Source organism: Antechinus flavipes, chromosome 1 (assembly GCF_016432865.1).
Source record: "Antechinus flavipes isolate AdamAnt ecotype Samford, QLD, Australia chromosome 1, AdamAnt_v2, whole genome shotgun sequence".
NCBI lineage: Eukaryota > Metazoa > Chordata > Mammalia > Dasyuromorphia > Dasyuridae > Antechinus > Antechinus flavipes.
The window spans coordinates 248,278,860-248,295,176 of NC_067398.1; the positions used below are offsets into that span (position 1 = coordinate 248,278,860).

At 34.8% G+C, this 16,317-nt stretch overlaps 1 protein-coding gene across 1 annotated transcript in view; it reads right to left on the reverse strand.

Moving 5' to 3' along the window:
* Positions 1-4,523: 4,523 nt before the first annotated feature.
* FOXK1 (forkhead box K1) overlaps positions 4,524-16,317 on the reverse strand; it is a 116,083-nt gene continuing 104,289 nt past the window's right edge. Inside the window, exons 3-9 of the mRNA XM_052000076.1 lie at positions 13,292-13,448; positions 12,368-12,514; positions 10,967-11,160; positions 9,322-9,488; positions 8,870-9,151; positions 7,415-7,639; positions 4,524-7,127 (exon numbers count right to left, since the gene is read on the reverse strand). Of these exons, the coding sequence (XP_051856036.1) occupies positions 6,910-7,127; positions 7,415-7,639; positions 8,870-9,151; positions 9,322-9,488; positions 10,967-11,160; positions 12,368-12,514; positions 13,292-13,448 (1,390 nt within the window). The 3' untranslated portion in view covers positions 4,524-6,909. The remainder of the gene's footprint in view (positions 7,128-7,414; positions 7,640-8,869; positions 9,152-9,321; positions 9,489-10,966; positions 11,161-12,367; positions 12,515-13,291; positions 13,449-16,317) is intronic.

Genomic DNA, 16,317 nt, shown 5'->3' on the forward strand with positions numbered 1-16,317 from the left:
TGTGTATGTATACACACACACATATATATGTATGTTCATCAATGTGTTTAAAAAGAGAATCTAGAACATAAATGTGAGGAAATTTATTTTCTGTTCTTTTAATGAGTTCATGACTTGTTTCTAAATAAAGGGGGTTAGGTTAGGAAAGGGACTTCAGAAGATCCTTATATCTTTCCCAGCAGCAAGATTTTAAATAAAGTTATTTAAAAAAAAAAAAAATCTCCTTTCTTCAATCTGAGACTTCCAACGCCACATCCTAAATAAATTAATTAATGCCTTTAAAAAATTAAATCAAAATTATACCTCAAATTTTCTCTTTAGCTTAAGGAATTGCTTTCCCAACATGCTCAGTGAAATGGCTATTTCAGTGTGCAGGCAAGAGGGAACCTTAATGGTTAGGTAATGAACACCATTCTTCCAAGCAATTGGGATGGAAACTTTGCTATAACTATACTGTGCTAAATAGGATCCTTGAGGCAGATGTAATGTGCCATGAAACAAGCAAAGAAGACCCAACAGCTGCTTCAGTGAAGTCAAATAGATACATGAGAGGAGTTACTTAATGGATGTTGATCCAAAGAAAGCGATATCCTGACCAAACTCCCCCAAACTCTGGGAAGCAGAGCCTGGGATGTGAGGTACACTCAGGGAGCATAGGCATTGTCTCCCTGCATGAAATTATACACCACAATGGAGAATTCTTGTAATGCAACATTTCTAAGTTATTTACTGACCACTAAATGTAGCAATTTTCCATTTTATCTAAAGATAAAATCTAGAAAGCTGTTGCATCAAACTGAGAAGAGATACAATGAACAGAACCATATCCTGAGCATTTAAAAAAAAAAAAACCTGATATGGAAAAAAGTTATGGGGAAAGAACTTCTAAATGAGTGTCATAAATATAAGGGCAAAATTCAGAAATTCAGAAATAATGGGAAGTAGAAAAACAAAGTGATTGTGATTAAGTGAAGACACTTCCTCTGGAGGTTTATTTAATCTTTATCTCAAGATTAAATGAATCTCTGAAGCACTTGTGTCCAATGTATATAACAATTTGGTCTCTGTAGCAGCAAGAAAACTAAAATGCTTATTAAATAGCATCGTTCCTAGGTGGTACTAAAGACTATTCACAATAAGGTTATAGCTAAAAATTCTCATAAGAAAAAACATTAAATTGTGGATTAAATAAACTATTTCTATTTATGTATCACTGAGGTATAACCCAAGACAATGATGATGACACCATTTAGCATTCATATAGCCTTTATATTTGCAAAGTGTTTTACAATCATTTTGGCCAGTCATTAATAATGCTCTCTTTAGCAGAGAGGTACAAGAGACAGACATATGCACAATGGTTGTTTTAAAATATATTTTTAAAATATCCAGAGGGTACAGAATTTTCCTAAAGTAGATATTCTCTCAGAGGAAAAGAAGCAAACAAGATGCTTTTTTGGTTCAAATTCTGCTTGTTTAATAACTAAGAGAAAGAAGACTCTTCTAATCTTTTCCACATTTAGCCAAAATTTGTATGAAAGGTAATGATATGAAACCTGCTGTGGGTTTCAATTAATATGACTACAAAGTAAAAAGACTTATTACATTTTAGAAAATACAAAACAAAAAAGGCTCTCTCATCAGAACTCTCCAAATTACCACAACTTATGCTGAATAAAAAGGATATAAGGAAAACTAAGTTTCTACTAAAAACAGTTGATCCCACATACCACACTCTGAAATGTCACCTTCATGGTAGTCTTTTAATTATTTTGAAGAAATAACAAAAGTCAGATGAAATCCCATTCCACTCTGCCCAAAAAATACTCCAATGACAATTAATGGAATATGTCTCGTGGCCTTAGGACTTAAAGTTGTCATGCAAAATGCTTGTACACCCACATAGTAGTCTAAACAACAACGTCACTTATTTTGAATAGTATAAGCATGCAAGCATAATGATTGTGATATTCCTTTCACTTCTAAAATTTTTCTTTTGCTGTTTTATTTACTGGAGGTGGGGAGAAAGAAAAGGGTGGGTGGTAAATGATAGAAAAAAAGGCTTGGTAAGCACTTAAAATCAATCACTAAACCACATGCCCTCAGGAAAATTGATAGGACATTATTCCAGAAGTAGAAGTCACTATTCATTCTACATTTTCCTTATTCCCATCTATTAGTTGGAAATGCTTCCAATCTCTTCTCTGAGCAATGGATTTAGATCACCTTAAAATGCAATTCATCAAAGGGGTAAAGCTACCACTAACCAGTAGACAAATTTGAAAGTACTAGCTACTATTGTAATGGATATGAGAGAGAAACAAACACTTATAAGAAGAAAAAGTGTGTTTGGAACACTATTTTGGTAAATTTCAATGATTTTGTTTTTTTAAACTAAGGCAGTTCTTCCAATTTGGAGGAAGGGGGAGATTTTTTTTTTTTTCAAACCAAATGAGGGAATGTGTGTATGTGAGCATGTGTAAAATTTAAATATATATACATGTTTATTTAAAGAACTCAGATAAAATAAGAGAATGATGCATCTGAGTTCCCAACAGTCATTTAAATTATATTTTATATTCTGCTTACAGGAATAAGAACTGAGATTTGGGCAAAATGTTCTAATAGTTTTTTTTTTAAAAATCACTGGGTGGGGGGGGGGGAGAAAAAAGACTGTTTTTTGTTCTGATACAACAGATGGATATTGTTCTGATAGAAAGAGGTAAACTCATGGGACAAAACATTAGATTAGTAAACTCCTTGAGGTTAGGAACTTAAATTTCTTTTGTATCTCCCCACAGTGCTTAGTATAATGCTCTATCATGTGTAGATTCAATAAATAATAACATAAAATTACTGACCTTTGGTGCTTAACATTAATCACATATTGATTACTGAAGCATAACCTTTGGTTGTGATGCCTTTAATAATAAAAGAAGATAGGTGATAAGTTTCTACAAATTGATATCCAAATACCAACACACAGTTAAAAATTGTCTACCAACTGTTGTAAGGGCTTGTCAATTGTGAAGAACTGTTCTTAAATATTCCAACATCACCACAAAATACATTTAAGGAAAATGAAGAGGAGAATGAATACATTTAAGCTAACTGGTAGAATTCTTTTTGGGGGAAGGAGAGGGGTGTGTGTGTGTGTGTGTGTGTGTGTGTGTGTGTGTGTGTGTATACTTTATTTAAGTATGTTTTCCTGGATTCTTAAAAATTATAAGTTCTTTATATGTAAATTTCCTGCTTTCTTTTCAGATTGGAAGCAAAGAAGGGGAGCCATAAAGGGCAAGAGGCAAATGTGTACACATGTACCTGGATGAAAAAAAGACAAAGATCAGATGAACTCCAGAATTGGAGCAGCACTTATCAAACACATTTAGATATACACTACTTTTTCCCTGCCTCAATCCCAAATGATAAAAAGGTTCCTTCCAGGAATTTCTAAAGCCACCACACATCCCACTTTGGCATTTCTGCCAGATATCTTTGCCACAAATACTGGCTTAGAAGATATAAGGCAATTATTTCCTGCCTATAATCTAAACCTTTCTAAAGTTATCATAAAATAAAAAAGATTTTGTACGGATAATGATTTTCCCAATACCCAACACTTTTCTCCTGACCTCTTTCCTTTTTATTTCCTTCAACATGCAATTCTTACAGAACTTAAGGTGCTAAAAATCTCAAGGGGAAATTCCTTCCATTGAAAATCTGTATCCCTCTTTCCCTACTCACAATCTTTTTCCCCTTCTAGTTGTGGACCAACCATTACTAAGACTAAATTTGCACAGATAAAGCAGATAAAATTAACTATGGGAGCAATAAGTTCATATGAAGCAAAAGACAGAAACAAATAGTTAAAAAATAATACATAAGCTACCATTTTCTTCTAACCTCCCAACATGGAGTGTTCTCTGAAGAAAATCTCAACTTGGAAAGGAGAAAATTTGTGATAGCCATCCTAACTGAAGATCAAATATAGCTCCCACCACCACCTTTCCATCTTCTAGGCTATATATAAGAAATACTTAGAATGAACAAACACCAATTACAGATGATTAAAAAAAAAATTGGTGGCCCTAAAAAATCACTAATTACAGATCCACTAACCTGAACAAGACCCTGGCTTTAACTGAAGTTGTTAGTGCAGAATGAAACCTGCCTGATAGCAATTAATTCACCACTCATCCTTTTTTCATTCTCTTTGTCTCAAGTCTAATATTTCTCTGTCTGTCTGTCTGTCTGTCTGTCTCTCTCTCTCTCTCTCTCTCTCTCTCTCTCTCACACACACACACACACACACACACACACACACACACACACACACATTTAAGAAAATGGAAGTGTGGAATAGAGCATAATTTATCATCATTAAAGGTGGGGAAAGTATCTCTGAGAACAACATTGCTGGTTATCTCATTTCCACTGCTCTGAAACTTTTTTCATACTTAATATTGTATGGATGTCAATAAAATTTTTGTGGCTGTGGTACCTTTTAAAAATTTAGTCACATATACATTTTTCTTTTTTTCCTTTATTGGGCAAAACTGAGCATTTCATGAAGGGCTCAGTAATTTTTTTTTAAGAGGAGCCAGTTCCCTCTGATCCTGACTGAAGAGAACACAACAGTGTAAAGGGCATTTGTGGCAGAGCTGTTTTTCCCTACTATCTCTCTCAACAGGTCATCTTCCTCTTACATCTCTGGGTTAAATTTCAATGGGTTCTGACTGCAAATTGTTAGTTTCTAAAGTGGACTTAGTGCCCATTGTTTTAAATATATTTTTTAAAAAGTTAATTCTTTTGTTTTAAAGAAGAAAATTATAGGTTAGTTCCTAATTCCTATGAAATTTTCTTGCCTTTGTCTCATATTTTATGGGGAAGTTTTGAACACTATTGCAATTTTTCTAACAGGGCTTATAGAGATGACCCAAATCTTAACATAGCTAATTGGTTGGAGGAAAAGGGAAAGGTGGTTTTTGTTTCCCTCCACCACTACCCTCCAAAAAGAAAAAGAAAAACATTTCCTGATACTTCAGTTTTGTGTACAGCATTTTTTTCTCCTAATGATACTCCTAATGATAACTATTAGGAGAAACAGCATCAAAATATTTAGCAAATTAAGATACTTTTCTGACAGAAGCATCCCTTCATCTCTCATGCACACTGCTCAGGAAAACAAATGGATAATATCTGAACAGATGATAACATTCCATATGTTTCTACCTCTTTTCAACATTCCTGATATGGCTGAAACTGCCAACTGTACAAGTTTAGAAGACATTTTTCCAAGGAAGATAAATTTATTATACTGAAGCACTTTGTTTGCTTTCCATCTTTAGAAAGCACTTTTCTTTCTTTCTTTCTTTTTAGCCACAAAGCAAATTCAGGCAGGGTGATTTAATCCTGGGAGAAGATGAATACCAGTAAGCAACCTCATTATTTGGGAAGGTAGTTTCCATTACCTTGAATTGACCCCAAAGATTTTGGTCTTTTAGATAAAGGAAATATTTCTGAACTGCAATGATAAGTTGTGAAAGAAAATTGGAAATGGGTAAAATTTAAATAAAAAAGATTAAGATTATAAAACTGCATCCAGCTATGCTGAGAATATCAAGTCTTACATTAGGTCATGGGGAGAACAATTCAATTTTTTGTGAAACATCTGAGAAACCTCTGCTTTATTTTCTTTCACATTAAGTGAGCCACATAGTTCTGTCTATGAACACCTAGTTATAATAGAACATTACTACTACTGCAGTGAAGACAGCACAGAGACTCAGTTCTGATTAATGTTCACTCCAAATACTAAAATCTGTATATATTGTTATAATGTAGTTCATCAGCTTTTCACCAATTTTCCAACCAAAGGACTTTCTATCAGTTCTGAGGCAAATACATGTTCTAATATAAGAAGCTATCAAAATTTCCCCTAACATGACATTAACAGTTATAGCTGTGGATTAACTCCATGGTGTGATTAATGCATGCATCATGCATGTAAAACTAAAAACAAAAACAAAAATGGGGGCAAGACATTCCCTCAACTTTTGTCCACGATGCATATAGGCTTAGCTTAAAAACAGATGGTACAAGTCTGAACAAAAAGCAAGAAACATTGTGGTGTCAAAACCAAATCAGTTAAAAATAATACTAATATCAATACCTTCTCTTTTGCCTTTCTATGAAAAAAGACATTTATGAAATAACAAATTGGTCAATTTCTGTTGTTCTACCCCCTGGTCCCCACCCCAACAGCCTCTTCTCAACCTCCTACACATAAATAAGAATTCATTCTAAATACAATTATTTTTCTTTAAAAGGATTGTTTGTTGGGTACCATACTACTTTAATGCTGTCACTATGATAACCTGTGTCAGTCTTCTTGTGATGGTCAAGGCTGCTTCCTTAAGAACATCAATGTCAAACTCTGAGAGGCAGCATTAAGGCATTGGAGAAATAAGGAACCTTCTTCTTATGGAGCAGATATTTGTGATACATTCCTTGAGATACTGAACTGCAATCTCTTCCCCAATCTTGAAGGCTGGGGAAAAACAGGAGGTGCTGAAAAAAAAAAATTCCCAGCAGTCATACAATCAGTTGTCTGTATTTGTTTATGTGGGTTTTTTGTTTTGTTGTTTTTTTTTTGTTGTTTTTTAACTAAAAGGTATGGAAGAGAAAAACAAAAGTAAAGGCTGAACTGAATTCCAGGTACAGGTAGATGGAAGCTTTTCCCAAGCTTTTTCCAATCTGTTTGGCACCTCAAGATCTGATGAGCTGTGGAGCTTTCTTTCCTATCTCACATTAAGATAAGTGGCTGTTTAGGCAGTTACACTTCTGTTCTACCATTTTTCTTGATGGGCCTTCTGCTCCACCTACATTCCAGCTCCTTTCCCAGGTACTTCATTCACCGGTTCCTTGCCCTTGTGGGGTTGTAGAAGTGATAACCCCTGCCTGTGCCACAACAGTTCCACTGGGTTCCTCCAACCGAGGTCTTTTGACATCTGGCTCCCCTGAGGAGGTTGCTGAGTCTTCAGGGCCCACTTCACACACCCGTGTAACCACCACAGGAGTGGAGGAGCTAGCCTGGGCTGCAAGAAGTTGCAGTGGATTTGTAAGGGCTGGGAATGGAAGAGACATAAATTTAATATGTAAAATTAAGACCGACACAATTCTTCTGAACAAAGGTCAAAATCACCTATTTGCTAAAAGAAGCTTACCACTAATCTAAAATTATAATGGAAAAATCTATGATATATTCAACTCAAGGACATCTATGACAGCTTTACTGAAAGAAATATTCCACATTTTGCATTTAACAAAGTAAAGATCACATAGCAGGAAAAATGAGAAGAATCTAGGGAATAGAGTAGAGGATGAAATTGAACAGAGACTACAAAAATCTTACCATAAGAAGTGCCAGAGATGCTGTTGGTAGGAACAGCATGCTTTCCATTTTGTGTCACTGCCCTAACTGGGAGCTGGTGTTGCCCAATGGTCACTGGTGTTGCTGGCTGAAGTATTGTAACTGTTTGTCCTGGAACTCCCTGAGCCATCTGACTGGCAACTGTCTGGATGACTCGACTGGCTGTTGGAATTGTCGCGAATGCAATTGTAGGCTTATCTTCCAATGCTATGAAAATTTAAAGAACATTGTATTACAGACAAACTAGCAAAGGAAATTATCTTAATTTTCACTTGACACTAGAGTATTGGAACTGACAAAAAAGGAATAATGTAATTCAAATTCAAGAACACAGATCCTATAGACTTAGGTAACATCACTGCTTGTGGACAAAATTTCAAGGCACTCCAATCGCTTAATATACTATTTGTTTAAGGAATGTTGACTGAAAATGGGAAAAGATTTAGCATCCTTTTTTAGCAAATTTTTTTTTCAAACTTCAAGTTCACTTTTAGGAGGCCATGTTGTTCATTAAATGAATGGTTCAAGAATCCCTTATTTCCCCCCAAAAAACTGAATGAGTTATTTCCCATATTGTACACAAGTTAAATTTACTTCACTTTTTAAAAAACATCAAATAGATGTTTGATTATTTTTATCTAAACAGTACTACCTTCTCCACACAAATGGCAAAATTAAACCATGAGATTTCCTTTTTTTACTGATATTATCACTCAAATTTCAAATATTCATAATTTGATTTTGAAAAAATAATTATCAGCAATGTTTTTATTTTCCTGAAGTGTCACAAATGCTGTCACTCAGAAAAATGCAATTATCCTATAGGTAGGACCACAAAAAAATACCGTAAAGAGATAAAATAAAGTGACTAAAAGATAAGAACTAAGAAATATTATTTGATTTAAAAGAACTGAGTCAATTTTTTACAATGACTTAAATTTTACAAGATATTCCATTAAGCCCATCAAAGATAAATTTCTAGTTTGGAAATGAAATATTCATTCTTAATTACCTCTACAGTCTAACTAGAGGTGCTATTGCTACACTACTAACTCATTTTCATAGACTGATTCTTTTTATGTTAAAAAAAATTTATATTTCAATTATAGAAAAGATCCATATATTTAGCAAACATAATCCTGAAGGAAAACTAAAACTACCAAGTATTCAAAGAAACCTGTCTTGTGATCTATTAAATGAAGAATAGAATTTGTAACAAAAAAGTGTAATTAACATAAATACAATAGTTCAGTGGTTGCAGAATTGCTTTTAAAAAATCATCTTATCTGTGACTATACTTCTAGCACAATTCATTCATGCTTCCTTTAGTTGTGCTCTTTGATGTTTCAGAAACCAATTTCTAATTGAGTTTATATTTTACAAAGGCCAAAGTTGTTTACATCAAGATCTAATGAAATTACCAAACAGATAGATTACCTCTTGGTTCACCACCCAAGTCCAAAACTGTGCCTGCTGCTTCGTGGCTATTTCCTGCTGTGCCCTGACTGGTAAGTATGTATCCATTAGCTGAATTAGCAGATGTGGTCACAACTCTGACCATTGTAACAGTGGGAGCTTGCTGCACAACATGAATTGCATGACCAGAAGGCTGCTGTGAAGTTACTATTGAAGCTGGCATGTAAGCAACTGGTTTGGCCACAAGATTAGATGGTCGAGGAGGAACAGCCATTATCACTGGCTGAGCACTAACAGGAGAACCTAAACAATATAAAAAGTGAGAAAGATAATAAAATCTATAAAGCACATGGTATTTCAAAAGATTTTCTTGACATCAGTTTTGGTTCAAGAATATTGAAACAAACTGATGCACAAAACATATTACTTATCTTCTCCCCCCCACCCCCCCCAAAAAAAAAAAAAATCCTTACCAGGTGCACTTTGTGAATATCGATACTCTGGCACAGAGGCTAACTTTGACCCAAAATCATGGTCATGTGGAATGGGTGAACCCTCCCGAGACAGGCACTCTGGAGTCTGTAGGCCACTAGAATGAGGGGACATTAGCCCCGGATGAGTAGGTGAAGCCGGAGCACTCCTTAAAAAAAAAAACAACAACCCAAGAGAAGCACCATATTATGTCAATTAAAAGATCAAAGGGCTTAACTATAAAAGTGGCAAGAAATGGGGGGGAAAAAAAACAAAAACTGAACACAAAACCCCAACATCTAAATCCTACATTCTACCCCTAAAACTTTTTTGTGTTGCTCCTGCCCCCTAAAATATTTCAAATATAAACGCTCCATTAAGTGAGAAGAGAGAGTCTTGTTTGTGGCTTTGTAGCTAAAAGCTACAATTCAAGAGCATTTATTTCCTGACTGAGAAGACCAGCCAGACCTTTCATGAACATGCCTTAGCATTCTGCAGTTAAGAATCACACTTTAAGCTGGCTTCTCTTTCATATATGTAAATTTTTAATGTGCAAAAATTCATAGTTGAGAAAGAAAAACTTGTTTTTCACATATAACAAACATATAACAAATGGAACAAATGAAAAGTTTATTCATCTTCATTAACCAAGGCTTTAAAAACCACCCATACTCAGCATACTCATTGCTCTGGAGAGCGATTTGGAACTATGCTCAAAAAGTTATCAAACTATTCATACCCTTTGATCCAGCAATGTCTCTATTGGACCTGTATTCCAAAGAGATCATAAAAAAAGGGGGAAAGGACCCACATGTGCAAAAATGTTTGTAGCAGCCATTTTTGTAGGAACTGGAAACTGAATAGAAGCCCATCAGTTAGGGGATGAGTGAAAGTTGTGGTATATGAATGTTATGGAATATTATTGTTCTGTAAGAAATGATCAGCAGGATGATTACAGAGAGGCCTGGAGACACTTGCATGAACTGATGCTGAGTGAAGTGAGTAGAATCAAGAAAACACTGTATACAACAACAAAGATTATACTATGAACAGTTCTAATGGACATGGCTCTTTTCAACAATGAGGTGATTCAGGTCAATTCCAATAGACTCGTGATGGAGAGAACCATCAGCACCAAAGGGACTGAATGAAGATTATAACATAGTATTTTCACCATTTTTTTTGTTGTTGTTTACTTGTTTTTTTTTTCTTTTTCATTTTTCCCCTTTTTGATCTGATTTTTCTTGTGCAGCACAATAAATGTGAAAATGTGTTTAGTAGTACAAAAAAAAAAAAAAAAAAAAAAGAATTGTACATATTTAACCTATACTGGATTGCTAGCTGTCTAGAGGAGGACGGAAGTAAAATTTGGAATACCAGGTTTTGCAAGGATGAATGCGGAAAACTACTTTTGCATGTGTTTTGAAAATAAAAAACTATCATAAAAAATCATCATGCTCAAGTAGCAATCAACTTACCTTTTAAATGTTACAGAAATTCATCAGTTTCTGAATCATATTCTTAAAATATGTGGTTGCTTTGGGGAGCAAAAGATAGCTAGTTCTCCTCTCTATTTAAGAAATTTCTTTTCCTAATAGCTTCCCAACAAAAAAAAAAAATCAAAAGGTAGAAGAAAGTGATATTTACCTTGACGATAAGGGTCCAAAAGGGGTTCGAAAACAGGATACTCCTCTCTGTCTCCGTTTTCGGAATGCCTGTTCTACTAGTTTGGCTTCTGATGCTGGATCAATTCGCCAAAAGGAGCCCTTTCCAGGTTCCTCCTGAGAACGTGGGACTTTAATAAAATATCGGTTCAAGGAGAGGTTGTGTCGAATAGAATTCTGAGAAGAGAGAAAAGCAGATCCACCACATATTGACTAACCCAGAAACTGCTCAAATGACACCAAGAGATTACAGCAAAATTGCTGTAAATGGAGAATAACAAATATGGAAAATAATCTGAATACAATTACATATAAAAAATGATTATGAAAAAATATGAAGTTGATGACTGAAATGTTTGGGGTAAAGCAGGGGGGAAAAACTTGCAAAGAAAACCTTATTTTTCTACTCTATGACATACAACAAAAAAGAACTAAATGCTGTAATGACTATCTATGGCCCAAGAGCAAGTAAGGCAGTGGCAGAGCTATGATTAGTGGCTGCCTATGTAGCCCCAATTTATTTTTCCCAGCTTTCTCTCTCATTAATCCCCTTTATAACCTGATATTCCAGTCTAATTGGAATCCTGGGAGATCTTGACTAAATTATTTCAACTTGATGGGTCATGGTGTTTTCATCTAATGAAAGGAGGCCAAGATCTGAAGTTAGATAAGTTGAATCCAAAACCTGCTTTCCATATTTACAGAAGCATGAAGTCATTTAATGTCACTAATCCTCAGTTTCCATATTAATAATAACTGTAAGCATCTACCTGCAGGTTTGATGGGACGGACACACACACACACACACACACACACACACGACATATGTCACCTCCTTAAGTCATTCTTTGAATCTATTTAGCCATTTTTTGATACCACAGCATTTTATATACATTTCTCTCATGGTACTTTTAAAACAAAGTTTATATTAGTATCATTTATGAATATGTTACTTCCCTCTGAGGCCAGAGACCTAACCAGGGAAAAATTAATTCAAATTCATTATTAGACTCGACAGTACTTAGCATATTGCCTTGTACTATGTAGGTACCTAAAACACAATTGTTCAATTATTCACATTTATTGAATTTGAGGAAATTGAGAAAGTGAAATAAATGTTCAGAACTATAAAGCACATCTATAAAGTATGAATTATCAATAACCACAACTACAATTTTTAGACACTTAAAAGGAAAAGGATCTATAAAGAAATTAGACAAAACTAAGATCAAACTAGACTTCATGGCAAAATGTTTTTCACACTTTAGGAAATGCTTTTTATGAGCCCACAAAAGAGCTGACTTTCTGATTATAGTTCTTCCCTTCTGACCTTCATTGAGAATTTTCTAAAGAACTTCAGAAAAATAACAAATTTTAAACTTACCTGCCAGCCCTTGTCAGCAGTCCTGTAGTAAGGGTAATGCTTGGTGATATGGGCATAAATCCCACTTAGTGTTAACTGTCTGTCTTGGGCTGAGGATATAGCCTGAACTATTAGCTGAGCATAAGAATATGGTGGTTTTGATTCATCCTGGCAAGAGAACACAATAGGGGTCTGAGAGAGAGCAAAATAAACATTCACATATCACCCACAGAAAAAGCTGAAATTATCTAAACTTCTTAAATTAGGTTCCAATAATTCCTGTTCTGAGATAACTGGAAAAGTATCTATAGTTTAAATTTATCTCCATTTCTTTCAAAATTGGCTTCACACTCACATGCTTTTATGAAAATAAGAATGATTATTCCTGTTTTAGGGTGAAGATTAGAAGTTACCAGAAGCACGTTTTTAAACTTCTTTCTTCACATCCTCCACAAAGAGAAATAAAACTGCATTATATAATATAAGAAAGTGAAGTTCATAAAGACAAATTAGGATATGATGATTTTTACATGGGTATGGAATGCAATTCTGCTAAAAAATTCCTAATAGACTGTATGAAACAGCTGTCAGCAAAGAAGGGGCTGTTAACCTTTTTTATTATCATGGATTCCTTTGACCATCTTGAAATCTATGAGCCTTTTCAGAATAATGTTTTTAAATGCATAAAATATGTAAAAATACAAAGAAAACCAATTATATTTAAATAAAATTCTCAAAATTTAAAAAGCAAAACAAATGACCCCAGGTTACGAACTCCTCAAACCAAATATCATTCATGGATACCTGATGTCAAAGGACTTTACCTGGTAAGTATATAAATCTGCATTTCCCATGAATGCAATGCCAATTGTGTAAGTAAAAACAGATTATTTAACATGGTATATTGTGAGAACATTCTCAGGAAATATCTATATCCCAACAAACCTTCGGGCTGTCCCCTCCAGATGTGTCTGCCTGTTGCTCTGATGCTGCCTTTGCTGCAAATTCTGCAGCCAGCTGCAGGTCCGAGGTGACATTCTGAACGAAGCGATAGCCTGAGGATCCAGCACCACGAGGACTGGCTGGGCAAGAGTTGGGAACACTGGAGAAAGAAAAAGACACCACATAATTTGTGCTGCCATTTAAAAAAAAAATTGGGTTTTTAGAAGTGATTTCTGAATAATCATTAAGGGATAATAAATAAAATTGATAGCAGAAGGAAGATTTATTCTAAATTTTCATTAAACTTTAAAGCACCTTTTTAATGCTATATAGTATAAGTTAAAGTACAAGGAAATTACAATGTATAGCTGGATGAGCTGATAACATTTCCAGCAACTATCTCCCTCCCAGCCCCTCAAAAGGAGTTTCATTAGCTGAAAGACTGATATTGCCATGTAATGGGTAGAAACTCTATATAAGAACATACAGGAATATATCCCCAAACTCAAACTTTTACACTGTAATTTTACACATAATCACTTGTTTCCTTGTTGGTTTTGGCTGAAAGAACTTGAAGTAAGGAAAATGCTGGCTACATGCTTTCATTCTTAAGAAAAACACAGAATTCCAAGGCTCTCGGAAATTATTTAAGCACAAAATTCCTCCTACAGTATCAACATGTGGCCAGACTTCTGTGATGCAAAATCACTGCCTTGCAAGGCAGTCTAATCCATTTTCTGATACAACTAATTGCATAAAAATTCTTCCTTATATTGAAAAAACCATTTGTTTCCTAGTAACTTCTACACTGGTCCTGCCCTCTTCAAGCCATATAGAATAAATCTAATCCTTCTACTAGACAAACTTTCAAATAATTGAAAACACCTGTTATTAAAAACTCCCTTCCTTCCTATGTTTTTTCTTTTCAAGGCTAAACCTAAATGACATAGTTTTTATCACTATGATCCTATTCAATGTAACAATCTAGTGTTGAGCATACTGTTATCAGTAACTACTCTTTTAAAGTCTTATTTGAATTTGCCTTAGAATTTTACATCAGTAACGTCCTCAAATGATGTTCCTCTCTCCCATCAATAAACTATCTGCTTTCTAAAAAGGAAAAATATTTAAGCCAAACTTACTGACAAAATGACTATATTTGACATTCTTATGCTCCTAAAACCTCTGTCTCTCTATTAAGTATGTTTCATCATCTGCTCTTTTCTCCAGGTCACTTCAATTACTCTCATTTCATCTATCTTTTAATGTTATTGGTTTTGCTTATATTATTGTAGACACTGTTTAGACTGTCTTACTGGTTCAATTGATTTCACTTTTTATCAGTTAATGCAAGTCTTCTCATATTTCTCTAAATTCTCTCATTCATACTTTCTCACAGCTCAATAGTGTTTTGTCATATCCATATATATTCCAAATTTTGAAAAATCATTCACCATTTGATGGTGAGTTACTTGTTGCCAGGTTTTTGTTTTGATTTTTTGTATCTCAAAAAACGCTTCTGCTTGGAAGCATACTTTTTTCACCTTTTTTGGACTTTTTTCTTTGTGATTTTTTTTTTCTTTTGTTCTCATTCTTCTTTCACAACATGACTGACATAGAAATATTTTTTTAAATGCTTCTGCTAATATTCTGACGTATATGGGGCTTTTCAGTCCTTGATCTTCATGACTGAAGTGTATTAGTGGGATTACTAAATCAAAATGTGTAAAGAGGTTAGTGAGTTGTTTCACATAATGCAAAATCACCACCCTCTTTTATTAAGCACTATAATTAATACATATCAACCTACTGGCTCCTATTGGGCTTGCCATATGAACTTGAGTGTTGTTATGAAATGGGTCCCTTAAGAATAACATTAAAAAAAAAAAGTTGATAGATGAAGGACTTGTATTAGTATTTTTGTTATGGAAGGTATTTCCTTGTAATAATCCACAAGATGGCGCTAGAAGAATGAGAAAGCTAAAAAGCCTAATGCTTGTAAAATGACAAACACTAAGGAACCAAACATTTGTTTATACCAACCAGAAGCACTGCACACACTGGATTCAAGTAGATCAGCAGAACTGACTTGTGGCAGTAACACACCTGACTCTATAAAGACAAAGCTACTTGAGAAGAAGTCAGTGCAACCATGCTTTAGCTAGCTTTCCTCTGAGGAGCCTAACAATTCAGAAGCTCCCATATTTCAACATATTTGAAAAACATTTTACTCCTAACAGTTTCTTCTTCCCTCCTCAGAACCCAATAGGATTATTAGATTCATAGGATGCTAGAAGCTGAAAGACTCAGTCCTACTAAGTATTGGATCAACCAATCCCAAGGCAGCTATGAAGGGTTTCCTCCCACTCTTCCTTACAACTGGCCAATCATGGGCTCATTCCCCCCCCACACACACCCTGCTCCTCTTTGCCTCCATTTCATAGCAGCAACACGCACTGGCCTCTGATACCAAGGGCAATGACAGCAAAGAGCCTTCCTTCCCTTACATCCTTTTTCATTTTGTGGTGAGGCACAAAGAGTTGCTCAGGATTTGCAGGTATGGATAGGATGCAAATTACATCATAAATGTTATATCTTTCCATTAAAAACCCACCATTCTTATGGGCTTTTCTGTTTGTCAGTGTATGCCCAGCTTTCCAATGATGTACAGTCAAAAAGCTAGGTATTATCCTCCCTTCCTAATTCTCCCTCACTTCACATACCAAATTAGTTGTGAAATTGTATTTATTGTTTCTAACTCTGAAATATCCTTTGTATCCATATCTTCTCTCCACTCATCACCCCTCTTATCTGGACGATGGCAAAAGCTTCCTCTTATATAGTTTTCTTCAAATCTTTTCCCACTCCAATATATCCACCACACAGTTGCCAAAGTGATTTTCTTAAATTCCAAGTCTGACCAATCCACACCCAAATCCCAACCTAAGAAACTCCAGTGAAAGTTCCTATTACTTACAGGATCAAATAAAACTCCTGTTTGTCATTTAAAGCCTTTCATAACCTCATGC